The sequence below is a fragment of the Colletotrichum spaethianum genome, assembly GCF_022836535.1.
Source record: "Colletotrichum spaethianum MAFF 239500 DNA, contig04, whole genome shotgun sequence".
NCBI classification, from domain to species: Eukaryota; Fungi; Ascomycota; class Sordariomycetes; order Glomerellales; family Glomerellaceae; genus Colletotrichum; species Colletotrichum spaethianum.
The window spans coordinates 1,552,617-1,577,376 of NW_026054774.1; the positions used below are offsets into that span (position 1 = coordinate 1,552,617).

General features: G+C 55.5%; 6 protein-coding genes across 6 annotated transcripts; 2 read left to right on the forward strand and 4 right to left on the reverse strand.

The window, feature by feature from the left end:
- Positions 1 to 1,262: 1,262 nt before the first annotated feature.
- ColSpa_02475 (uncharacterized protein) lies at positions 1,263 to 1,844 on the forward strand (the record flags this gene model as incomplete). The annotated part of the gene is made up of 3 exons (XM_049268687.1): positions 1,263 to 1,355; positions 1,482 to 1,693; positions 1,823 to 1,844. The coding sequence occupies 3 exons, from the start codon at positions 1,263 to 1,265 to the stop codon at positions 1,842 to 1,844; spliced, it is 327 nt and encodes a 108-aa protein (XP_049124644.1).
- A 4,295-nt stretch (positions 1,845 to 6,139) lies between these two features.
- Positions 6,140 to 6,981, forward strand: ColSpa_02476 (monothiol glutaredoxin-3; the record flags this gene model as incomplete). Its single annotated transcript, XM_049268688.1, has 2 exons — positions 6,140 to 6,844; positions 6,898 to 6,981. 2 exons carry the CDS (start codon positions 6,140 to 6,142, stop codon positions 6,979 to 6,981), a joined length of 789 nt encoding a protein of 262 aa, XP_049124645.1.
- Positions 6,982 to 7,783: 802 nt separating this feature from the next.
- Positions 7,784 to 8,630, reverse strand: ColSpa_02477 (uncharacterized protein; the record flags this gene model as incomplete). Its single annotated transcript, XM_049268689.1, has 2 exons — positions 7,784 to 8,274; positions 8,321 to 8,630. The coding sequence occupies 2 exons, from the start codon at positions 8,628 to 8,630 to the stop codon at positions 7,784 to 7,786; spliced, it is 801 nt and encodes a 266-aa protein (XP_049124646.1).
- Positions 8,631 to 9,448: 818 nt separating this feature from the next.
- ColSpa_02478 (uncharacterized protein) lies at positions 9,449 to 10,546 on the reverse strand (the record flags this gene model as incomplete). The annotated part of the gene is made up of 1 exon (XM_049268690.1): positions 9,449 to 10,546. One exon carries the CDS (start codon positions 10,544 to 10,546, stop codon positions 9,449 to 9,451), a length of 1,098 nt encoding a protein of 365 aa, XP_049124647.1.
- Positions 10,547 to 11,298: 752 nt separating this feature from the next.
- Positions 11,299 to 13,020, reverse strand: ColSpa_02479 (eburicol 14-alpha-demethylase; the record flags this gene model as incomplete). Its single annotated transcript, XM_049268691.1, has 4 exons — positions 11,299 to 11,802; positions 11,871 to 12,434; positions 12,500 to 12,697; positions 12,784 to 13,020. 4 exons carry the CDS (start codon positions 13,018 to 13,020, stop codon positions 11,299 to 11,301), a joined length of 1,503 nt encoding a protein of 500 aa, XP_049124648.1.
- Positions 13,021 to 17,011: 3,991 nt separating this feature from the next.
- ColSpa_02480 (uncharacterized protein) lies at positions 17,012 to 18,862 on the reverse strand (the record flags this gene model as incomplete). Its single annotated transcript, XM_049268692.1, has 1 exon — positions 17,012 to 18,862. The coding sequence occupies one exon, from the start codon at positions 18,860 to 18,862 to the stop codon at positions 17,012 to 17,014; it is 1,851 nt and encodes a 616-aa protein (XP_049124649.1).
- Positions 18,863 to 24,760: the final 5,898 nt, after the last annotated feature.

The following is a 24,760-nucleotide window of genomic DNA, read 5'->3' on the forward strand; positions in this document are numbered from 1 at the left end:
GGCGAGCGCGCCATAGACGGCAAGTTGGGTGTCCTAATCACCTAGGCGAACTTTCCTATATTTCCTGCCAGGCATCGTCGACTCTGTCGTCATGGCGTGCAATGCCGCGGCGCATTCCCGACTGGGGGACCAAACTTCGGGGGAGCATAGGCGACGATGGCTGAGCCCATTTCTTGCGCCAGCGACGGGATGTAATGCGGTGCGGATTAGATGGGGACGGGCCACCGTCAGAGGACCCTCCGCGCCTCTCGCTGCACCAACATGCATTGCGCAGTCGCAGTACTGAGCTGCCTGCCTGTCTCGATTGGGACAGAAACCATGATGGACGGATGGGACGAAGAAGAGGCGAGCAGGCGCGGCATCACCACCGCCACTGGGCCCACGACACGATTCCATTGGATCACGGGGCCCCGAGATCGTGGCTGGCGCTGCTGCGCTCGCTGCTCGCTAAGGCCTAACCGCTGTTGTTCAGGCCTGCAAGGAACAGTCAGCGACCTTCTCCACCCAAAAGTCTCCCAGGGCCTAGGGCGTGCGGCCCCCGAGCCAAGCACGGAGAGCCCGTAGCTCGTTCGGGATGGGGTTCGCGGGTACCTTCAACTCAAATCAAAACCGCCCTCGACTTGTAGAGTCATCGATGGCGCCGTGTCTTACGCAGTGGTCCCTGCTAGGTAGGGCTCTCAATTTCCATCTCCGACGTATCCCCGCCCCGCGGACCATGGTTGGTTCGCTCATTCGGCGCCCCGTGCTAATTACGGCGCCTGTAGTGGGCAAAGTGAGAGAAGAAGAAGAAAAAGCTTCTACTTCGGCCCCGCAGCGCTATCGCTCTCTCCGAATGGGCGGAGGTCTGCTGAGGGTCTCTCTGTACCGGTGGTGGTGGTGGTGGTGGTGGTGCTGCTGCTGCTGCTGCTGCTGGGTAAGGGTACTGTACCGAGTACCTCCACCCGGGCTGCCAGCAGCTTCGCCCAAGCTTCGCCCAGCCTGTGGATTGCTGCTGCAACAGGGATCATCTGAGCAGGACTGGCCACTTGGGGGCGCCTTTTTATCGACACACGTTTCCCGCCTTTCCTTCTATCCACCCACGAGTCTCAGGATTTCTTTTCATTTCACACACTCTCTCACACAAACGCACATCAACCTCATACATCATCCGCCTCCCTCACACCTTGCGTCGGGCTCTTGGACGTTGCTCAAGAAAAACAGTCGTTTTCTTTGAATAGCCTCATCGTTTTTTCCACATCTGTCATCGGAACCAAACATCAAAAATGGCCAGCCAAGACTACTACAGCCAGCAGGGTGGCAACTACAACCAGAACTACGGCCCTCCCCAAGGCGGATACCCCCAGCACCCTCAACCTGTAAGCCAGCCACCCTCAACTCTCATCACCGCCGCGCTCGCGATGCAGGCGCCCGCCCCTTTCCCGATCCCACTTGGACATGAACGCTTGCACAACTTGAATGCCGACGGCTAACACGCTCACCAGGCCTATGGTCCCCCTCAAGGAGGCTACCCGCAGCAGGGCGGCGGCGGCTACTACCCCCAGGGCGGCCAGCCCCCGATGCAGTACCAGCAGCAGCCTCCCATGCATGCGCCCCGGCAGAAGAAGCAGGGCGGCGGAAACTGCCTGACGGCCTGCCTCGCCGCGCTGTGCTGTTGCTGCGTCATTGACGAGACGTGCGAATGCTGCGCGGAATGGTGAGCTCCCGCGTCCCTCGCAAACCCCCCGCCACTACTTTTCAGAGCGCTAACAGCCCCCATAGTTGCGAATGCTGCTTCGACATCTGCTAAAGAACCATCCGCGCTGAGTGAGAGATTTGTCGGCAGTTCCGACACGCTCGCCATGTGAAAAGTTCAGCATCTTATGGTCCTGATTTTTTCTTCTTTTCTCCTTCAAGTGTGGGGGATCCGATGATCACGAGATTCGAAACTGTAATGCTGGGGGAGAGAAGAAGGGCCCTCGAGCGTTTGCGCAAGGCGGCAGGGCGATGAGGGGAAGCAGGGAAAGCAGCGGCTTTGTCGCCCGCCCTGTCTTGTTTGTCTCCGCGGCCCATCTACGTCTCCCGGCTGTTCGGCGCAATGAACCTGAGACGACCAAGGAGTTGGGATGGAGGGGCAAATGAAGGGGACGTACGGGATCGGGACGGATGGATGGATGGATGGATGGATGGAAACGGGCTTCACGATGGGTTCAGCGGTCTCGTTGATTACTTTCCCCACGGGCGTTTGCGGCGCGTGGTCTGTTGTTCTTACCTGGGATTTGTGCTTGGTGGACGCACTCTTCGTGCGCAGTAATGACTTTTTCCTCGTAGTTTTTACCTGAACCTCGCGGGGGGATGAACATACAAATTTGGATATCCTTTAACTCGTATTTCTGAGGTCGTCGTCTCGATTCAACAGAAAAAAAAAAAAGGCCCACCGACTATCGGCACCGGTACCGCAGAACTTGGCTTCAGTATGCTCTTGCGTCGTCAGCCTCGACCCGGGTCGACGACGGTTTAAACACTAGGATAACCTTTGCGACCCCGTGATCCGGCTGCTTGGCACCGCTAACTACAAAAAGCACGTTTCACAGTCTTCAGATGCAGCAGTACTGACAGGGGACAACAATAAAGCTTCAATAATTTTGATTGCTATCGAAGGCCCTGAACCCCTCCGAGCCTAATAACACTAAGAATGCTTGTAGGGGCTCAAGGGGCATTGCGTCGCTGGCCGTCACAAAGACTTTTTCTAATCGCATCCCGTCAACTTGTATTTAGTTGTCCAACTGGACATAGTTTGCAGGGAAGAGACCCTGCTTGCCACCGTAGGAGCCGAACCACCAGTCCTCGTCAGGGAACTCGAGGTCCGTGATCGTTGCGTTCTCGGGGAACGAGAGCTCTGAGTAGCTAGTTAGCACCACAAACATATACGGAAAAGGGGTGCAGTCGTCTTACCGTTGTCCTCGGCTGCCTCGTAGTCGAATTGGGCAGTGGCCGTCCGGCCACCACCGGCGGCTGCCGGTGCCGGCTCCGCTTGGGCCGGCGCGGGGGGAGGAGCGCTGCGTGCTGCCGGCGCCGGTTCAGGCTCGTCGTCGACAAGCTCGACGTAGTTGCTCGGGAACAAGCCGCTCTCGCCATGAGAGTTGGTGCCCATCCACCAGTCGTCGTCCACCATCTCAATGTTGGTAACGTACTCGCCCTCACGGAGCTCCAGTTCGTTTTCTTCGGCCTTCTCATAGTCGTACTGGATCAAGGCCCGCTTGCCACCGCTTGACGCCTGGCCAGCTGCTACTTGCTCATGGCCAAACTGTTGCTCTGCGACAGCTGCAGCAGCGCCGCGGCCTACGTCGTTCCTCTCCTCTGGGAGATCCTCTTCTCTCGGAAGCTCCCGCTCGATCTCCTGAGTGGGGATGGGTCGAGGAGGCTCTCTCTCAACAGGGGGTTCCATCTCGACCTCCTGTCCACGAGAGACGGGCTGCGCAATTCTGATGGGAGACTGAGGCTCTTCCTCCTCTTCCTCTTCTTCAGCAGCCGCCTGCCTGGAGGGCAGACCGGGCAGAGCAAATCCACCAGCAGGGGGGGGCGAGAACCGCTAGGCGGAGGGGGAGGAGACGGCTCATCCTCCTCTTCCTGGTGCTGTTCGCGGGGAATAGGGGGGCTCCGCCAGAAATGGGCGCAGTATCCTTGAAGCGGTCGCGGAGAGCTCCAATGCCGCCGCCGGGCGACGCAGGCGCATCAACGCTCCTCTGCTGGGGATCTTCGCCAGTGTTCTCCTGGCTAATCTTGCCACGGCCGTATTCGGCAGTCTTGACAGGACCCCAAGACCTGCCAGCGTAACCACTCTTCCACTCTCCGCTCTTCTGCACGCCAATGGGAGAAGTAGCCGGAGGCGAGACGATGTTGGAAGCAGATCCTCCCTGCTTGCCCTTCTTCTCAGCCCAAAGCTGAGCCGGCGTCTTTCCGCCTTGGTCGGCAAAGGTACGGCTGGCAGCGCCAACGGGGGAGGAGCCGGTACGGAAGGTGCACCGAAGCCAAGGCCGCCAGGCGCCGGCGCCGGCGCCTTGGTGCCGGTAAACGCAGCTGCGCCGCCAAACTTGTTAGCAACCTTGGGCTTGGGCAGCGATGTCAGGCGCTCTGACTGGGACTGGTTGAATGCGGCGCTTCGTTCGGCCAACGACTTGGGTCGCTCATCGTCGGCAGGCTCCTGTTCCACGGGCTCTGAAGGCTTCTGCGCCTTGGCGCGAATGGCGGCGATGTCGACCTTGCCAACAGGCTCGTATGCGCCCTTGACAGGCGCCGGCCTGTCGTCCTTCTGGTTCTTCGCCGCGGCACGGATCGCAGCAATGTCTACCTTTCCAACGGGCTGGTAAGCACCCCTTACAACGTCGGGCCGGTCTTGCGAGCTGTTGCCGTTAGAGCTGGAAGGCTCTTGCCGTTGCTTCGTGAGCTCTGCCATGTTGACCTTGGTGGGCTTGTACGCTGATTCGACCTTCTCCAGCTGTGACCGAGTCACCGGCGGGGCATCTTCTCCCCATCCATCGTCGTCGGGGTTGGCGGTCTTGCGGTTTCGCGCGGCCACGACGGGGTTGACATTTCCGACTGAAGAGGAGGTGGGAGTGAAGACGGGCTTGGAGGCCACCGGGGTGGGGCAGCGGAAGGCGTGGAGCTGCCCGCTGAGTACTTGGCACCGGAGGCATCGGCAATCTTGCGCATCACGCTCTCGGGTTCGAGGTCGCTTTCTGAGCGAGCGGTAATCTGGACGTGGTAGCCGTGGAGAATCTTGGAGACGGCCGCGGTGTGGGTGGTGAAGTAGCCCTTGGTTCTCTCGGGGACACCGCCCCCGCACCAGGCAATCAGGGCGTTCTTGGGGAGGCCAGAGTTGGGGTCCTTTACTTTGACAAAGGCGAATTGGATGCGGCCCTCGTTGAAGTCTTCGATCAAATCCGAAAGCTCGCCATCTGCGCGGGGAAGGACACCTGTCAGCGCATGTCTCGCCGAGCAACGTCGGGCGTTGGGAGCTCGGGGGAGGAGCGGGGGAACCTACCACCAGTGCTCTGGACCTTGAGCACGCTCTCCTTGGAACCGCTATCTTGGAAAGCATTGGCCAAGGGAGCTTGAACGGAAAACAGTGCCCATTGAGCGTGTGTCGGCGAGAGGGAATTCGGAGGCGGGCCGTTGATGACGCTCTGGTAGCTGCTCTTGATTGAGGGTCCGTTGATGGACAAGTTGAGTGACGCCATTGCAAGTTTGGGCAATGAGCTTAACTAGCAGTCGTCGCGGTTCGTTGAGTCGTCAGAAAGTGAGGGGATTGGGGAGAGGGGAGGGGGGAGACTGAGGAAGAGAAGAGTAAGGCAGAAGATGTCAGGTCGTAAAGATCTCCGTCGGGCAGTTGCCTATGTCTTACGGGCAAAGAAGCTGACGTAGCAAACCAACCGCCTCTATTGCAGAATACGGTCGTGGGACAGCCGAAAGTTGGAGAGGCGCAGCACAGGTGGAACTAGAACTTGGAGGTGAAGCACGGTCCCGCCAGCGTCCAATACGCGGGCGGTCGGTTACGCAGCTCAGCGTTGTTCAGTGTCGGGCCAAGTGTCGCGGCGGGGCAGGAAAGCGCTGGGCCAGCTGAGGTACGAGGACGGCCAAACCATGTGCCCAGTCACGCACTGTGCTCCCAGGTTGCTTGCCGCTTTCGCTCTCCGCTTTAGGCCCCTCCACCCCTGGGCGGGGCTCTTTTGGGCATCGCTTCGCTGAGTGAAATGTGCTCTATATGCAATTAGGCGCCCTAAATCTTGCGCGAGATGACGCAACAGCTGGTATTTCTTGTTAAAGGCATATCTCGGTGCAACTAGGCAACTTTCTGCCCGCGGAGATCGGTGTATCCATCATAATCGCAGCCACCCCAAAAAACTCACTCTCGAATTGCCCCTCCAAATACCCCTCCACGTATCGGAGACCCGTGGTTTATCAGCCGTTGACCTCGTCATTTCGTGATCCAACATCCCGCCGAACCCGTTCCTCACCCGGTATTTGTTCCACAAGACTCGAATACTCCACGCGACTCCTACCGGCAGCTTCTCTTTCCCCATTGAACGCAGCCCCTTCTGCGACGCACCCCATTCAACATCCAGACTCGTCTAAAAAAAAGTTCGCGATCCACGAAATCACAATGTCGACGATCACGGAGATCACCAGTCTCGCCGACTTCGAAAAGCACATCGCTTCCACACCGCCCTCCACCCTCCACATCATCTCATTCCACGCACCGTGGGCCGCTCCATGCGCCCAGATGGCGACCGTCCTCGCGACCCTCGCCTCCGAGTACCCCGTCACCAGCCCCCCGCAGACATCCTGGGTTTCCATAAACGCCGAAGAGCTTAGCGAGATCAGTGAGACCTACAACGTCACCGCCGTCCCCTTCCTCGTCCTTTTGCGCAACGGCCAGGTCCTCGAGACCGTCAGTGGCAGCAGCGCCGTCAAGGTGCGCAATGCGATCGAGACACACGCGAAGAAGCCCGCCGCCGGCGCCACCAGCACGGTAAACGGAAATCAGGGCGTCGAGAACGGACCCAGCGCCGCCGTGCCGGTGGAGGAGGCCGTTGACCCGGCCAAGGCCAAGGAGGAGCTATTCAAACGCCTGGCCGACCTCGTCAAGGCCGCGCCCGTCATGCTTTTCATGAAGGGCACCCCGAGCTCGCCTCAGTGTGGTTTCTCGAGGCAGCTTGTCGCCATCCTCAGAGAACACTCCGTCAAGTACGGCTTCTTCAACATTCTAGCAGACGACGAGGTACGACAGGGCCTGAAGGAGTACGCCGAATGGCCTACTTATCCTCAGCTCTGGGTCGACGGCGAGCTGGTTGGTGGTCTTGATATTGTAAGTTCTCTCGGCAATCCTTCGAGCTGCCGGAAGCTAATCCCTTTTTCTAGGTCAAGGAGGAAATCGCCAACAGTCCCGACTTCCTGGCTCCTTACAGCATCAAGGCCAACGCAGAGACTGCCGCCACCTCTTAAGCACCATGGGAACAAACAGTCTTCTGTTGGAGCACTTCGCAGGTCCCTGTCACATGAACGTGGCGTTCTTGTTGTCTTGGTGGTTACACATACCCAGTTGCGCTTGTATTTACTCATTTTCCCGGACATTTCGGGTTATAACAGCCGCCGGGTTTCCGTGTTACACGATATTGGCATTCTTTGAAGATGCCTATTCGCTCATCAGGTACCTGCCGTTTGACCGGCGATGCGGAACTCTTGCTTCTGATGGCCCCTTTGAGAGCCCCTTTTCACGGATGGCCGGAGAGCATATCCCACCACTAATTAGCACTTCTTACGCTTTGGAAGGTCCAGATCGTTGAAACATTGGCATCTTAACAGGAGGCATGGCATTGAGCAGACACAAAAGTTGACGCAGTTCGAGGCATACAAAGAGTCAAGTTGGTGTGGTTTTAGAGAAGTAGCACTTCTAGTCAGCTAGGCGTGTGGTCACGTTATGGTCAACGACAATTGAACAATTTGGAACATGCTTCTTCTCCTTTGACTATGATAGCATGCCGTATGAAAGGTTGTCACTTCTTTGTTATTGCCTATTTCCTTGTGGGATCAGACATCCAGCAAAATTTGATATGCTTTCAATGACATTGCGTGTCAATGTACCAATGTGTTATGGTACTTCATCAGGAGTTCGTAGCTATCTATGGGTACAAGTCGAGCAATCTGCAGGAAAAATACCATGTCACCTTTCTAGTACCTTCTCCTTGTCGACCCTTCTGTGCAAGCAATGATCCTTTTACGGTGACCCCCCGAGAAACACCATGATTCACAGATCTTTTAAATTGTCCTCGTCCTTATCCTCTAGCAAGCTAGCAGAGTCCAAAAGCTGGCAAACATCATCCCAATGCAAGTTGCCCTCGATGACAATACTGCGCGGTCCCTTTTTCGACCTCGCTTCTCGAACCACTGATTGGAAGCGTTGTAAAAGCTGTTTCTGCAACTTGCTGGAAACACTCTTTTCCTCGATACCCTCGATGAAGCGGTTGATAAATCTCTTCATATCGCTTCCATTTTTGGGTGGTGCTCGCCGGTAGCTGTGTTTGGAAGTCTGGACATATCTTTGAAAACTCGTGATTCGGCGCTTGTGATGCTTCGGATGCTCAGCTTTGAGCTTCTTAGGTGGTCGCTTCGGTAGAGGGTTGCTCGTAGTGCTTAGTCCGTTGGAAACCACTACGCTGGATACCGGCTGCTCGTCAGATTCGGATGTCGACAGAACATCTTCCTCTTTCCGCTTGGTCCGGTTGGTCGCTACCTGGGCTATCCTTGATCAGTGTCTTTTTCCACTTCAAATAAGGCCACTTACTGGAACCAAGATCCCGTGAACCTGCTTGCGTTGCCTGCAGGGAGACATCGGTAGAAAGCTGCTCTACCTTGCGCGCCAGGTGAAGTCTTTCCTCATCACTCCGAACCAGCTTGTCCGCCAAAGCCCTTAGCTCCGCTTCTTGTCTGCGAATCTTGTCTTCGGCTAGATTGTAGTGATTGTTCAGTTCGAATCCCATGTCATCGAGTCGCTTGGGCATAGGCTGCAGCTCCTGCATCCTTGTCTCGCTGGCTCTGATAGTCTCATCGTTGGCTTCCTGACGACGAGAGATGCCTTCGAGTGTCCGTCGCATTGTCAGGAGCTCCTGCAGTATAACTACATGACTCGTATTGAATGCCAGCTGTGTCGCTGGGATGGTATTGTTGGCAGCACCGAACCCATTTGATGTGCTGCCGGTCATCTATCCATGCGTGTTAGCTATACAACTCTGCCCCAAATCGGCGTATGGCTTAGGAGGTTGACGACTTTCACTTACAGCTGCCCTCGAAGGAGTTACCTCGTGCTCAGAAACCGCAGCAGCAGCTGAGCGAGTCTTCGTCCTGTTGGCTGGAGACATCGCGATGGGAGCAGTGGGAAACCTCTGCAGATGTTGTCGAATATCAGTGAACGGGCAGCCAGACTTCAACATCTACAGAAGGAGGAGTGAACTGAGAGAGGGGTATCAAGGCGAGGGAACAGAATTCCGGGAACAACAGTGTTCATCCAGTCTATATCCGAAACTCGGATTGATAGGTCGGCAGACGCAGAATAAAAGCGGTGCTGGAAACGCATCGGCTCCTGAAGGTCAACTGGGAAGTTATCGAGAGGAGGATGAAGCAGAGTCTGTTGGTCTTATAGGAGAGGGCAGGTGATGATCCGCTCTCATACTTACATGGCATGGAGGAAGGCACAGCAGGCAAAAGGCGGGCTTTCCTGAAGTAAGATGTCTGTCACAGGAAGGAGCTCAGGCTTGGCACCTTTTAGGAGAAGCTCATGCGGCCAATGCATTTTCAACTGCTCGATGTTCGCCTTGATCAATCACCAATTGCCAGAAAGTTTTCCATTACCTTATGTTACTACAAATTAGGTAGGTATCGAACACGTATAAACAGGATATCACAAGTCTCCTTTTTAAACAGGAACCTGCCCGTTCGTCCCATTCGTTCCTCCCACGGCCGGCTCCTTCCCGTTCCTCGAAGACACACCCTGCCTCGACGTCCTTCCCTGCATGTTTGACGACTCCGCATCCTCCAGCGTCGCCGACGCCTTGCGGCCATTGCTGCCGGGGCGAACCTCGCTGCCACCCTTGACGGCTGTCCACTTGCCCACGCTTGTCCCTTTCTCCCGCTCCTCAGCGATCCAGCCAAGGAACAACGCAACATCCTTCGCAACGACCCCAAGCACTGCCTTGGCCTGGAGCCACGCCGGCAGCGCGCCCTTGGCGTCCGAGGCCGTCGCCATGATCCACTCAATCGCCCCGGTTGGCAGCCTCCGCACTCTCTCGACGCTCACGTACGCGCCGACTACGACGCCCTTGTCCTTGACGAGCTGTCCGTGGTCCGAACCCGCCAGGTCTAGCACGGGGATCGACACGACCACAAACTCGTCGGCGCCCCTCGCCTTGGCCGTGACGATGAGCTCGGGAAACACGCGGTTCTTGAGCGGCATCCCGAGCCTGTGCTTGATCTCCGACACGCCGACCTTGAAGTCTTCCCATGAAAGCCCCCCCTCGTCGACAACGACACCCTTGCAGTCCCACGCCAGCGCCTCTCTCGCCTCCATCACATTTGGCGTGAACGCCTTCTCGGCCTCGACGTGGTCGTCCTTGAAACATTTGATAAACTCCTCCCACGCCGCCGTCCCCTTGCCCGGCCTATCCTTGTGAACACTCCTCCGGCACGCCCACGTCTCGGCGGAGGCGGAAACGCCGTTCGGTAGCTGGTTCCGTGCCGCCTCCTTCTCAAGCTCCGCGGCGGGAATGATGCGCTCGTACAGTTCGACAGGTGCTGTCGACTCGGGAAAGGTCTTGGTGCCCTTGGCCTTCCACTCATTGGGCCGCGCCGTGCCGTCTTTAGGCGCGACGGCGTCAATGAAGGGGACTGCTTCCTGCAGCACGGCGATCAGGAACGGTGCCAAGTCGGCTGTCGTTGCGCTCGGGGCCGGGAGCTGCTCCGTCCGGAGGCCCCATAAACGGACCAGAGGCCCCAGGTTTTCGTCCTCAGTGTTCATATCGGTTATGGTTCTTGGTTGTCTATTCGGGTCCGTAAATCCAGGATTATCGCGATTAATGCGGGGGTCGTCGCAAGGCTATGATCCCAGTGTTGTCGCTGTCGCAGATTGTGTATGTTCTTTATATAGACGGGTTGATCGGTAAGCAGTCAGTGAGTAGACGTAGTAGCTTGTGCAACGTCAGTGAGCAAACTCAAACCCCCACGGTGGTACGCGGCTGTTCGTAAGGCAGTTGCGTGAGTGACAGTCTCTATGAGTGAGCTCCAGCTCAAGCTCAAGCTTAGGTTGGGATGAGGTGAGGAGGGGATCGGAGCGAAAACTGGACGGGGGATGTCTGAGACGCCCTCCCCATGTCCGCCGCACTGACCTTGAAACAAAACACCGCCGACCGACCGAACCCCGTTCAGTTGCGCAGACAGGTGTGGTGATCACCATTGCTTGGCCGGACCCCGCCCTCTGTCATTCCAGCCGGATCACCCAGAATCATGTGGTTTTATTTTTTCTTAGACCTCCCAAGTTCGAACGAGAACCGCTGGCACGGATCAGCAGTGTGGGGGGTTTGGCATGATGTCATAACGGTCTTTGCATTAATATTATTCAGTGGTGACCGTTTAGTCTGCCACCTTTGCGCCGTAGCGCTCTCATGTCTATGTCTTTTACTACCTCTGCCATGTCTTATGTATTCATAATGGCTTGCAATGTACAAATCTTGACCCCAAAAATATCGCACAGCCTCCGCATCGTCCACTCATTTACGGGTTGCGCTTCTCCCAGTAGATGTTGGCGGGCTCCAGAGGACGCGAGAAGAGAGAGGCGTAGTCGGTGCCGTTAATGTTGTTGCTACCGTCGACGTTGCGGAACTTGAAGTTTCTGACGACCATGGCAGTGATGGTTTGAAGCTGCAGGTTGGCGAAGTGCTCGCCAATGCAGCGGTGACGGCCGGCGCCGAAGGGCAGGTACGGCGAGGCAGCACCCTTGCTAACCAATCCGTAGCCGTAATCGATCTTCTCCTCCTCCGTAGCGTCGTTGGCTCCAAGTCTGGGGGCGAGGGGGGAGTCGGCGTCCCAGCGATGGGGGTTCCACTGCTCGGGTTCAGGGAAATAGGTGGGATCGGAGCCGGAAACACCAGGGGCTGCGAGGAGCGTGTGGTTCGTGGGGACAACGTACTTCGTACCAGGGACGGGCATAGGGGACTTGACGGCGCGCATGATCGAGTGAATAGGGGCATGAAGGCGGAGGGTCTCCTTGATGATGGCCTGGTTGAGGGCAGCTTAGCGAGGTCTTCGTAAGCCAGGGGAGGCAGATCGGCGCCGAGAACGCGGACTTGCTCCTCGTAAAGCTCCTCCATGATGTGAGGGTTCTGAGCAAGACGAAGCATGATCCAGGAGCTGGTGGACGAGGAGGAGTGCTGGCCGGCCATGAGAAGGGCGATCATCATGTTGGCGATTTCGTGGTCGGGGACCTTGATGCCGTTCTTGTAGGTCGAGTTCATCAGGTGGGACATGATGTCGAGTCCGTTGGTGCGACCCTCCTCGCGGCGTTCCTTGATGGTGTCCATGTAAATCTGAGCGATGGTGTCGTGAGCCTGGTCACGCTTCTTGTTCCAGGGGAGAGGAGCCCAGTGCAACACGAAGTTGATGGAGGTGAACCCCATGTCGAGGTCGTGATACAGGGAGGCGAGGGACTCGTCGAACTTGTTGCGGATCTCGGCGCCCTGGAGGGCGTGGGAGGCGGTGAAGATGGTGATCTCGGCCATCTTGGTGGGGATGTTGACGACGCCGGACTTGCCCTTGAAGTCAGGGCTGCGCTTGAAGTAATTGGTGACCTCGTCGGCAACGATGGGGGTGTATGAGCGGAAGGCCTCGGTGGTGAGGGCGATCTTCATGAACTGGAGGGGCACGCAGCCTGTCAGTAGAGAGCTTCGCAGAAAGAGAGTTTCGGGCGCCCGCATACCTTCTTCTGCTCCATGAGCTTGGCATTGGGGCAATCGTAGACAACGTCGCGACCAAAGACGGGGGTGGTCAAAACGGTGTAGATTTCCTCAGCGTTCACATCCTTGAGCTTGCCGTTGAGGATGAAGTCGTTGCCCTGGGGGCCGAGGGCTACAGTGGTCTTCTTGCCGAGGAGAACGAAAGTGAAGATATCGCCGTACTGTCGGGGCAATGCTTGTCAGCACGAGAACCAAAAGTCGCAACAATCAACGGTGGTGGTAGTGGTGGACGCGCATACCTTCTCACGGTTGGCCTTGAAGAAGGCTGGGGGTCCATGCCATAGATGACGGTGCTACCAATGAAGGGGAACCAGTGGAAGACCATGGGCGGCTCGTTGGAGTTCTTGAAGAGGATCTGGGAGGCGACATTGAGGAGGACAGAAAGAAAGATGACAGCGCCGACAATGGTGACAATTTGCAAGCCAGTTCCTAGTGTCTGGAACTGCTGGGACAACGGCCCTGCGACCTCTTGTAGGAGACCCATGCTGGGCAGAATGGAAGGAGAGAGTGCGTCAGTTGGTGATGTCTAATGTCGTCGCGGCTGCCCGTGGTTCCAATTGTCGTAAACTCGTGAACGAACGCAATACTCGAATATCAGTGGCACAAGAAGAGTAAGTGCATCGAGAAGGGGGGGTTCCAGCCGTGGTTTTAAATTATCCATTATGAGATTAGATATCTGCCGCGTTTTGTTGGGTCCCACAATTCTGCGTAACCAAAGCTGCTGCACCACCAGCAGCAGCGTTGCGCCTGCGTGTGTGCGCCATGCGTTAACTAGCCATCTAGGTACTAATTTGCATGGGAAAGCTCCAGGCGGTCAGGCATCTTGCATCTGGGGCCAAGAAGCCGTGACACCTTCCTTGCCTTTTGGATCGCCCTTTGGACTGTCTGTCACAGGGTTCGCTAGTGCTCTAGACGGAAATGTCTTTGCAGCCTTTTCCCCCTTGGATCTAGGTTCCTTCCCATGTGCCCCTTTCCCTTCCCTGATCTGCCCGTGCTCTGCTGTTGGCTCAGGTTGAACGTTGCGCCAGAAAATCGGGAACCAGGGCAGGGACCAATCGGTGGCACGAGTAGCTCAGCCAATGGCGGGCCGTTCGTATTCGTATCGAGGACCCTCCCTGCCTAATCGAGCAGTGGACGATGGGAATGATTCGATGCATGTGCCAATTCCCTAGACTCGGGAAACCACCTTTCAACGCGATGAAGCCATTTCGAAATTGCCCTGCTGGTTTCGTCAGTTTTGTCATTGTACATTGCTCTTGTTACCTCCGTCCCTCCAAGGGTCTGGTCTGCTCCTCTTTTCCCCTCATCCTCGCCAATCACACCGGCCATCCTACCTTTTGACGGAATCCTAGGAGCCTCCCCGAGGCATGTACCTCAGAGCTGAGAGGCTCGTCTGGCCACTCACATGTGCTTAATTGACAAACTGGCAACCCGAATAAGAATTCGAGGCGGATCATGCCGACAAGATCCCGACCTCTGACTTCACCACCATCACGAACTGCGCCTCATGCATCCTGCACGGCTTCGACATATCTCCATCCATTCTTTTTGAATTGTCTTCAGCTACGCAAGGATTTTGAATCGTTGGTTGCGTCCGAAACAGCTCTACGTCTCTCAAGCAAGCTCCTATCATCCCGGATACAAACACAACGGCAGACGAGGGTCTAGATTGCCTCTCCGTTTCGATGAGATCTATAAGTCAGCTGAGCTACAGTAGCTTGAGCCACAAGATAAGAGGAAATGCCGGTTTCCCGAGCTGCTGATTGATCGTCAATGGTTGCCAGTATGGTAGAAGAATGATAATGAGACGCATCGCCAAGCTCACCTTGCCTGGCTTTGACCCAGATTGTCTTTTAGATGGTAACAAGACTCGGGTTCATCATAGTCGATGCTGTCGAAGCCCGAGCCGGCCCTGCGTGCCTCTGGCAGTCCGTTACATTAACTTTCGATCCTGCCCTCGCTAGTGTCTCCACGCCGACAACCCATGTCTGGAGACCGATTCGCCTGCCGGCGGGACAGAAGAATGTCTCGGCCCCGGATGTAAGCGCTATGGTATTGCGTTATATTCTTATATTTGCCCCTAACCTGTAAACGTCGACCGGGAGCGATGCTGAAACCTCAACGGGGTATGCGAAGCCGCTGGGGAGGCTGCGTCAATCGCATGCGTGACTCTTCCTAGACTTCCGGCCGTCCATACAGCGGTCACTAGAGCGGAGCTGGCGGAGGTAGATCCATCTAGCTGTAGACCACTGACTTTGCCAAAACCTTCGCACACTATTGTTCTGCAGGCGTTCTGATATAGTTACTTTTGTTGTTGAGAAGTGTATGATTTGCACTCTGCGTCATCGAGAGACATAAACCTGAATATTAAAGGTCAATTGATGACTGTGAAGAGACACTTCTTGTGACTTGACGAGCAAGATAACCACTTTCCGCTTTTCCGGCTCTGGCTTCGATGAAGCTGATTGTTGGCTGGAACCAAGGCACAGAGACGACTGACTACGTCTATTGGAAGTCTTGAGTTTGACCTAAGGCATGAGACCTAGCTTTCATTGTTCTTGAGTCATGGAAGTTTCTGGACGAATGACAAAGTTTGCCTATCATGGCGAGGCTCTCGATAGAACCCTCATATCCTCGTCGTTTCCAGGGTCTAGCACACAACTGATCCAGCACCTCGCCACATCTATGAACCTGAGTGTTTTTCCTTAGAAGAGTATAACAGTTGCTGCTTCATGCCGCGCAGCAAACGGAACCACCACCTTGCTATACTGCAAACTCTGCATCGATAGATTTATTTGGCGGCGGTGACGATGTCCGTCTCTTAACCTAGCTACGTCTGCCGACTTCAAGAACAAAACTTCGCCATAACTGCGAGATTCTCCGTTCATCAACACTCTATATGCCGGTAGAATTTTCTTGGAATGAGCTTGAGACATAGGAGGACAGTGATCAGATCAAGCCTTCTACCATCCACACTGCCTCCAGTTCCTGTTGCTGTAGGTAGGACCCTCTGCCGACCGATTCGGAGGTGGTGGTACGCGCCCGCCACTCTTTTCGTCACTGCCATGAATTCATATGATTGCCTTTTGCGTACAGACACAGCAAGGCGAACCAACATGGCCTGTGTTCACTAATACGTGACCGAAATCGAAATACATAAGGCCACATGCTCACGGAAACCGACCCTACCCGTGTCGATTCAAGCCCCGTATTCGGCTGCAAAGATAGTCAAAGCCCAAAAACCACGTTATAGATAGGCAGAAACAAGGCTTCGAGTGTCATTATCGTTCTAGCATGCATTGCTATTCAATATGCACCGAATGAGTGCAAAAGAATCGACCAGTGTCGATACGTCCTTCGTATCGTCCAACATCTGGGCGGTACTCAGCTTCAATGCCTTGACGAGACGGTAAGCCAAGAATGAATGAGAAAGGCGTACCTTATTCCATTTACGTGGGCTTTCAAGCCGCACACAAATCCCAAGAATGGATAAACGTCTCGTTGGTCTGATTCTACTCTATCAAGACTCGAATAGCATGAGAGACGTACGTGTTGGCCTCACTTTATCGAATAGATCATCTTTTTCAGTGAAAACGATGGTTTCCCTTATACCAGGATCAAGCACCACCCCAGCGAGTCCAGGATGATTTCCGGGACAGAACTTGGCCCTACAAAAGACTTCGAGGGCGATTATACAATAGAGATGTTTTCTGGAACCGTAAAATGCACTTGCTACCAGCAGAAGATATAAAAAATCATGGAGCTCCATGCCGCCTACGCCATATCGATAGTAGTCGTGTGTCGGGGGCGTATCCTTCGCGAGGGGCCGTCCAGACTCGTTATGTGTCCGCCAGCACCACAGGAATACCTCGTGATACATGGGCGACAGCAATCAGAGACGGAGATGGATTGTCAGACCTTTAGTAGGTCATGAACAGCGTTCGGGATTCAGGCCCAATGCACCCCGGCGATATATGCTTGTCAGACCTCCAGCAAAGGTTTGGTCATTTGCGTTGGCAATGGCCTGTATAAGACCTGGAAAAGCACCAACTACAAGGCACAATATAAACACACACACATTAAAGGAATCCAACCATGGTTTGTGAATGATGTGTCTTTGACTTTGATTTGGCTAGCTAGCGTCCGCGCTCCCAAGCCAGCTTATTGATTTTCTTGTTGTATGTTTTGAAGTATGATTAGTTGATGCAGTAACGACCGTTGGACTGTACCATCTGGCCAGCCTCAATGCATGCAGTTTTGTTTGCTATGAAACAAAAGAAGAGGTATCTCTTTTTGAAACTCAAAGAATGAACCAGAACCAGGTGAAAAGAAAAGGAAAAACATGTGTTGTGCCTTTCGCACTGAACGCCGTACACCTATGACCATGCTGTGATGCAAGTTTGTTGTTGCTTTCGCTCGTGGCTCGGACCATGCGAGCCATTCCTTTGATGCTGCGTATGAAATGATAGCGATGTTTAGATGGACAAGCCGGTCCATCCATATGGGCCGTCAACATTGACCCAGTTTCCCGATTCCATGGCGGACTCCCACCCCATCATGACTGCAAGCAGACGACACCCCATAGCGCTTACGGTGCAGACGATAGCATCGCTCGCACTGGCAAGCACCGCAAGGTCCATCATGTACGCACGGCCAACGTAGCCCCGAAGACGAAGAGTCTCGGCCGACGGAGCCAGCTGCTTATTCTTGGCTGTCGCGGCGTTGGAGGCGCTCATGGACGACAGACCAAGGTTCCAGAACATGGCGGCGAAGAAGCCGCCTTCCCAGCCGAAGGACTCGTCCTCGAATCGATGCATGACATGCCTATTAGGCGTCTCCTTGTGGGTCTCCTGCTTGGAGGCAAGACGGATCTGCTCCTGGGCACGCATGGAGCCCTTGAAGTCATCGGAATCGTAGACCGTAGGGTCATCGGACGCCAGAACAACGAACGACTTTTTCTTGGCGAGCTCATCGTCGGCGCCGTCCCTTCCGGACTCGTTGTAGTTGACCTCGATGATCTCACGAGCGCGGTTGGCGATGATCTCCATAGGGATGTAGGTCCCGCGGTATTGGTATTCGAGCGGGTGGCAGTCGCCATGACGGACATGAACTCCAACAATAAGACCGTCGTTCGGGTTGGCGTTTCCAGTGAGTGCCTTTGCCTTGATTTCCTTGACCCTGTTGAGAACGTACTGCGTGTCGTCCTTGTTGAGATCGAACAGGGCCCGGTAGCCCTCGTGTGCCAAGTCGAAAAGCTTTCGCACTCCCTCCTCGTCCTGGGCTCGGAAGTCGGCGTAGGGTTTGCTAAGAGAACCGGCCCAAAGCTCTTTGACCGTCTCGGAGGTGACAACGAGATGACGAGCTCCGGGAGGACAAGGAATCATCTCGTGGCGGGGTGGAGGACGGCAGTTTGGAACTGGGGGCGCCTGGAAGATGTCGGTGTACTTGCCGTACGCCCAGCGAGAATCATCGATGAAGAAGGCTCTACCTTGTCTCTGTGCAAGACCGTAGAAGGTCCAAAGCTGCATAATGGTGTGTCCGATCCCAGCATCTGCCGTCTCCAAAATGAAGGTCATTGAGGTGTGGCAGATGGGCTTCTCTACCAGCGAGTCCTTGTTCTCCCCAACCAGATCTCCATCTCTGCCCTGTCCCTTGCTCGGCCATCTGCTGTTGGCAACGTCTGGGAGAAGGCCCGACTTCTGAGCTTCCGCCACATCGACGAAGTACGGGTCGGCCGGAGCCTCGGGACTCAGGAAGTTCTGATCGAGAATCTTGGCCCGGTGGCGCATATCGCTCACACGAGCAGCAACCTCTCGGCACTTGCTGCACATGTCTCCATACTCCTTCACCGACAATGGAAAGTCGTAACTCGGGGGGACTGATACAGTCCACTTGGATTTCCCGCTGTGATCAGTAATGACGATAGGGGTGGGAAAGTCGGGCAGGTCATCCTGCCCCACCATCTCGAAGTCTTCATGTGTGGCGAGGTGTGGAATGTTCAGCTCCGGCGTGCCGAAGCTGCTTCGGAAAGGAAATGTTGCAAAGTAGAACAGCAGGGCCGCGAACGCAGCCCAGAAGGTGAACCGGAATACACGGCTGGGTCGCGGGTGAATGGGTGACTTCCTGGGAGGCGGGATGAGGGCTGGTAAGCTCGGCGATGGTGGCGGCGAGGAGAAGAGGAGGTGGTTGAAGCTGAAGCGCGAAGAAGTGGCGGACAAGGGGACCTTCTCGTAACTGGAGTTGTGGTGTGAGGCAGATCGCCGCAGGTTCATCCGCGGGTTGGATATTGACAGCTTGGATTTGCTGAGATCCAGTGGGGCCGGCATTTTTGCTCGCATTATAAGCAACGATGTAGATAGAAAAAAAAGGTGGTATCCCGAAGAAGCGAAGGTTCGTAGAGTCGTTTTCTGGGCCGTGTCCACTAACAAGGTAGCGTCGTTGCCAATGGGTATCTTTCAAAGGTCGAGCTTGGTGCGGGGAAGCCTGAGCTGAGAGAATAGAATATCGACAGATGAAGGTTCTTTAGTAAAGGAGTGTCGGTGGGCGTCGAGCCTGCTTGATCATGAACGAGAACGGCCTTCTTCCTTCTAGGAAGCGTTCATGATAGTTACGGTTCCAGTAACGGTCGCACAAGATGAGGTGTCGTTGTGTGCAGGCGGCAACGCGGTGGTCAGCGCGGTGGATGACGAGCAATGCAGCGTCTGCGTACAAGACGTGACCGAGGCCGTTGGCGCGGTCGGGTCAGGTCTGAAAGAAGAAGAATAGAAGTGAAGAAACCGGGGACTGTGGGGGAGAAGTAGTGTCGTGTGGTCGTGAACAGATTAAGGAAGACTCGGCCTAGCTTCTTCTTTTGGGAACCGAGGTGGCCTTCAGGGTAGCAGCTGCAGGAGCTTGGAGGTACCTAGGTAGCTGCGCAAAACGTAAACGGCCCCAGTCCGAAATCTGGCAGAAATGCAGTGAAGAAGGCCCTAGGGGACCGACCGAAAAGGACGACAGGTGCGATAAAGTGCGTGAAGTAAATGACCGATGGTGGGTCTGAGGGGCGACCATCAAAGACCAGGGTTTAGTGAAGAGGGGAGCTGTTGCAAAGCAGACGATGGGCGTTCCGGTCGTCCGGCTAGAGCTGCTGCATATGTATGGAGCGGGAGGAGCTGGAACGAGCGAGCCAGCTATCTGTAATGTCGAGAGGCTCTTTGAAAGACAGACACTGGAAGACTGGAGACTGGCTCGCCGAAACAGTTTTGTAGCGCATGCGTTATGCCGGCTGTCTCGTTCGGTCTGCGGTATATTGCTTGTAACTGGAGCCCTCGTCTACCGGCGGACCTTGTGGTTCCTCTATCTTCCCGGGGTTGGCGAACTCTATCCGATGCCAGGTCGAGTAACAAAGAAAGATGGAGGGAGCAGGGCGCCGGAGTGCAATTGGGTAGATGCAAATAGAAGAGAGATGGGACGATGAGTTGTTCGTCCCGGCCTTCAACTTGATACCCGGTCTCACAGCCCACGGATGGGCGAAAGGCAAGAACCTAGAAGCGATGAGGAGGGGATGGACGGGAGAGGAGGGGGCAGCCAGTAAAAGATGGACCGAAGGATGGGCGGATGGGGAAAGGCGGGAGATGGGAGGACAAGATGTGTCAGAACTCCGGGAGTGGTGAGGTGTCGTCGTGTCAAGTGAAGCGCAATGGTACAAACGCCGCCGTCCGTGGGAGCAAGTATCAGCTGTTGCCCGTCAATGCTTGAACCGTTTCTTCTTTGGTTGCTGTTTGTCTTGCTTGTCTAGCAGAAACCTAGGTGTCGGGACCTCGCGTTTGTAGCAAAGGACAAAGGACAAAAGTCTGTCTAGGTTGGGCGGCGGAGGAGGGGATGGAGGGACTTAAGCCGATCCTGGGCATTGGCATTCAGCCTGACCGTCTCTTTTTGTTTTTTGGTCTCGGAGCGAGTACAACGGCGATGGGTGGACCAACGAAACCCGCGAAACCCGGTGTGCAGCAGGCTGGACATGACGATGGGCAGTCACTGAGCAGCAGATCCCCGCGAAACAACGAAGCGAAGCAGCCGCGTGGCGGTGCGGCGTCTTTGCGGCGACGAAAAGTAAGAAGCAACGGCATCACTGATGCGGATCGCCCAGGGCTGGCGACGGGGTTTCTGGAACTCGCAGCATCATGATCGGCCTCCAAATAGAAACTCAGTTCAGGGTTTCCCCTCACCTACAGCTGGGCTTACATATGCCTCTCTCACTTTCCTATTGTCCAATGCTCGAACGCCAGAAGCAGAAATAAGCGAAGCAGATCGCACGGGATCGCCATACCCAAGCAGATCCCACATCAACAGTCGACACGTCCAAGTCATAGCCCCAAGCCCCCCGAACAGAGAGAGACCTTCCCGGCGAGACGGTCGGGCAGGATAGGATGGTTGCATCGTAGGTATTCATTCCCCTGGGATTCCGATTCGGAACGACGCGGCGACGCCATGGTGGATTACCTCCGAAATAACCTTGCCAGAGCCTAACCGTTAGCCGTCGTGTCAGCCCGGGTGCAGAGTCAGTAGAGACATGCGGGGGCGCGCTCGAGAGGACCGGCGGATTGACCGAGAGTGAGAGGGACAGAGACAGAGCATCGCATCGCATCTGCAACACTTGTTGCAGGGAACCGGGTTCAGTACGTGCAGCCCCGAGTTCCCAAAGAGGAAGCCAGCTGTCCCACGGGTCACCCACCGTGCAAGTACAGAGGTACCTTCCTGGTTATGTGAGGGTATTGGTGTGGGTTGGCTGTGGGATGGATTGCGCTTTGCAGCCAGCAGCCCGCAGAAGTCCTCACCTCCCACCTCATGTGGCCGCCAGTCATGATTTAGGACGTTTCAGATTCCTCAGGGGTCTCGCTCAGGAAAAGTGGACTATGCAGCAGCCACTCAGAAGGCCAGAAGGCTGGCTTCTATTCGGCGTGGTGTCCCTGAACGCCGGAGCTCGCAGGGGTCCTCGGATGAGATCCGCCCCCTCCTCCTTCCTCTCCTGCCACGCAAGCCAATCAGAGAAAGCCCTCGCCACGTCCCGCAAGCCTCCTCAATCCATTTGGCGCTCTTGACCCTGATCTTCCGCCTCTCATTGGCTTCTCCGTCGCCGCATCCCCATCTATTCCTTCCCGGACCTCCCCCCGGAAGATGGCCATCACTTCCTTCTCGGGCACGAGGGAAAAACGCCCGCCCCTTCGGCTGTCATGTCAGTGTCAACTCATCATCCCAAAGCCCGCTCGTTCCAGTTCCTCTCGTTCCCAAAAAGGTCGTGAGCAGACGGCGGATAAGCCGCAAAAGTGGTTCCGCATTTCCATCAGAATGACCGTCTTCACGGCCTCATCCCGCCCTTTGTTTGGGCTTTCCTCGAGCTCCCAAGTCCCTGGTCTCGGCCCCCTCACTCTCGCAGCTCCAGCAACAAGCCGACTCGCGAGAAACATGTCATGACCAAGGGCAAATTCCGAATTCAGAAGGCCACATGTGGTCAGCAAACGGGGAATCGACACCCTTGCCACGACCCCTTTCTGGGTTCCTCAATTCTGGGTCCATTCCGAGCTGTCGACTTTTTCTTCTTTTTTCTTTCCCTTTTTTGTTTTTTGTTTTGCGTGGGACAGGACCGTTGAACGGTTAAGACGAGAAAATCTGCTCCCGCTCATCCTTTTCCCTTTGAGCACCGGATCCGCTCTCTTGACAGCTTGGGCAAACACAGCTAAGCAGTTCGAGGTACGGGATGCCCGGCTTTCGCGCGCACGCGCCGCTGAAACTATCGGATGGATGCCCCCGAGAGCACGATATATAAAAAGCCAAAGAGGCAGGCCAGCGGGCAGGCAGAAACCAACGAAACTTCATCGTTGACACGTGAGACACGAACCGCCTAACGTCGTACGACTCGAGGCAGCACAGCAGGCAAACACTCTTTAGCCCACCAAACACGAGAAGCTTTCTCTGTATCGAGATACTTCGAGCACAAAAAGCATCGGAAGTGATGAACTGACGGCACATACCACAGCCGGTCTCCACGGTACGAGACAGGAGACAAGAGACAACAGAAGTGAGGCCCGAGCTCAACAAGAGTCATTCACCGCGCTCTAGGTTTACGGTTTTACCCTCCGCTGCAGATCGCCATCAGCAAACTGGGGGCCCGGCCAGAGGAGAGGATAGTCAATCAAGCCCCATTTGCGTCATATGGAACTCAAACAAAATTTGCTCTTGCGATCCATCGTTCCCAGACTCAGCTAGACAGCCCGCGCACCATGTCGAGCCATGGCGGCAGGCATCGGCAGACAGTAGCATCACGATTACCCACAGCCCGTTACCTCCTCAACACAAAAACACCCACCTTTAGGAGACACTGCGAGCCGAGAGGAACGTAATCGCAAGGCGGACACCAAACAACACCACTCATACATCATACTCGAGAGCACAACTCAGAATTCACCCGAGGCGTACTTCCATTGTTCCAATCCTAAAACTATCGTTTCCTTATGTTGCTTTATTACAGCCTCTACTCAAACTCTCGGAAAGCAGCGCTCATCATCCAAACGCACATCCAAATCTCACGAGAAATGTAACGAGTCGCTAACACGATGTCATCAAATTTCCAAGATGCCATCGAAACGAGCCCGTGCCCTCTAAAAGACTCAATCAACCGTGCACCCGCCCGTGAGTCCGTCCGTCTGCCGCGAACCCTCCAAAAAAGTAAATTCAACCAGAAAACCCCCCACCCCTAGACAACGGCACTTGGGGAACTCTCAGCCACCAAAAACCGCTCCATGAATGCAATGCAATCCTCCCTAGCTCCCAGCCCTCGGCTTCGAACCAAGGTCCATCCCGCCACTTAAACTTTGCTCCAAATCACCGAGGCAAGCAGACCAAAATTGAAGCTCTTTCCCGCGTTTTAAGCCCACGCTTGAACGTTCGTTCCCGTCCCTGACGCCCTATCCGCCCTAAACTCGAGCAAGCCCAACCTGTCTCGTTCCTCGATTCGTCTCGTCAAACCGCGGCACGGGGAACCGTCCCAGGAAACCCCGTCTGCTTTAATTTCCGACTTGTGATCGTAGCCCGCCGTCGCGCCCCTATCTAGCCAGCCTCGCGCCGCCTCGGGAAAGCTTGAGCATATTTCACACTTGTTCGTGGTTTGCAGTTTGGGTGCTGCCGAGCGCAAACCATGGCCCCGGCTTCGACTTCGCGAGCAAGCCTCCCACGATGCCCCCTTGTCCCCCGCAGTCGTGATGAAACTGACATCGAATCGACCGGTAGTGGCCTTTGACGCCTCGCTCCGGTCGTCGTGGCCCAAGCTCGCTCTCGCTCACTCTCTCCATGCCGGTCACAAGTCGCGGCTAGGAAGCCGTCTCGTGAGGCGACCTGCGCTCACCCCCTCAAACGAAACCTCCAGGCAGAGACCGTACGCTGTAGCACGGCAGGGGTTTTCTCGACGGGGACGGAGGGGAAGGGGAGAGGGGCAAACAGCACCCTTTCAGCCTGTTTGAAGTCCGGTCAGCAAAGATGCATTCCCCCCGGTCATCAGCCGAAGACGAGTCCACCACTTACAGTCGGCCCGGCATGTGCCCTTCCGGCACCTAATCTTGCCTTGCGCTGCCGGCTGAGGGCATGTGCATCTCATCGAGACAGTCAACGCATTGTGGTTCGGTCACGATACGGGGTGGTCAAAGGGCAACTGCGTCGGGATGGATCATAGTCTTCTCTCTTCTTGGATTTTGTCGCTGCTCATCCGCAATTAGCTAGCTGACCGGACCCTGCTTCCTGATAACATGAGCCATCGCAATCATCTGCCCAATATTAAAAGCCGCTGGCAGACCTCGTCGCTTTTCCTGCCATTCACTGAAGCCTCCGCCGTCATCATTGACCTGACCCCGGTGCACCAAAGGCACACGTTGTGTAATCGTAACTGGGGCCTCTGCCGGTTCTTCCCTCCTCGACGTATCCGTATGCTAGTAAAACAGGCCGGCGGATATGGCTGACGACAGAACGAGGCAATGGCCGCCGCCTTCTCAACCAATAACCATGGCGAAATAAAAGTGTCGGGTATAAGAAGAAAACAAAAAAGAGAAAAAAACAAAACAAAAAAAAGAATAGGCCTTTGTCGACCCTTCCTAAACGCCTTTCCTGGCCTGCGCGAGGCACCCTGTACCAATGCCACCTCATCCCTTATCACAGTCAAAATGAACAAACGAAGCTTACACATCCCATAGACGAGCGTC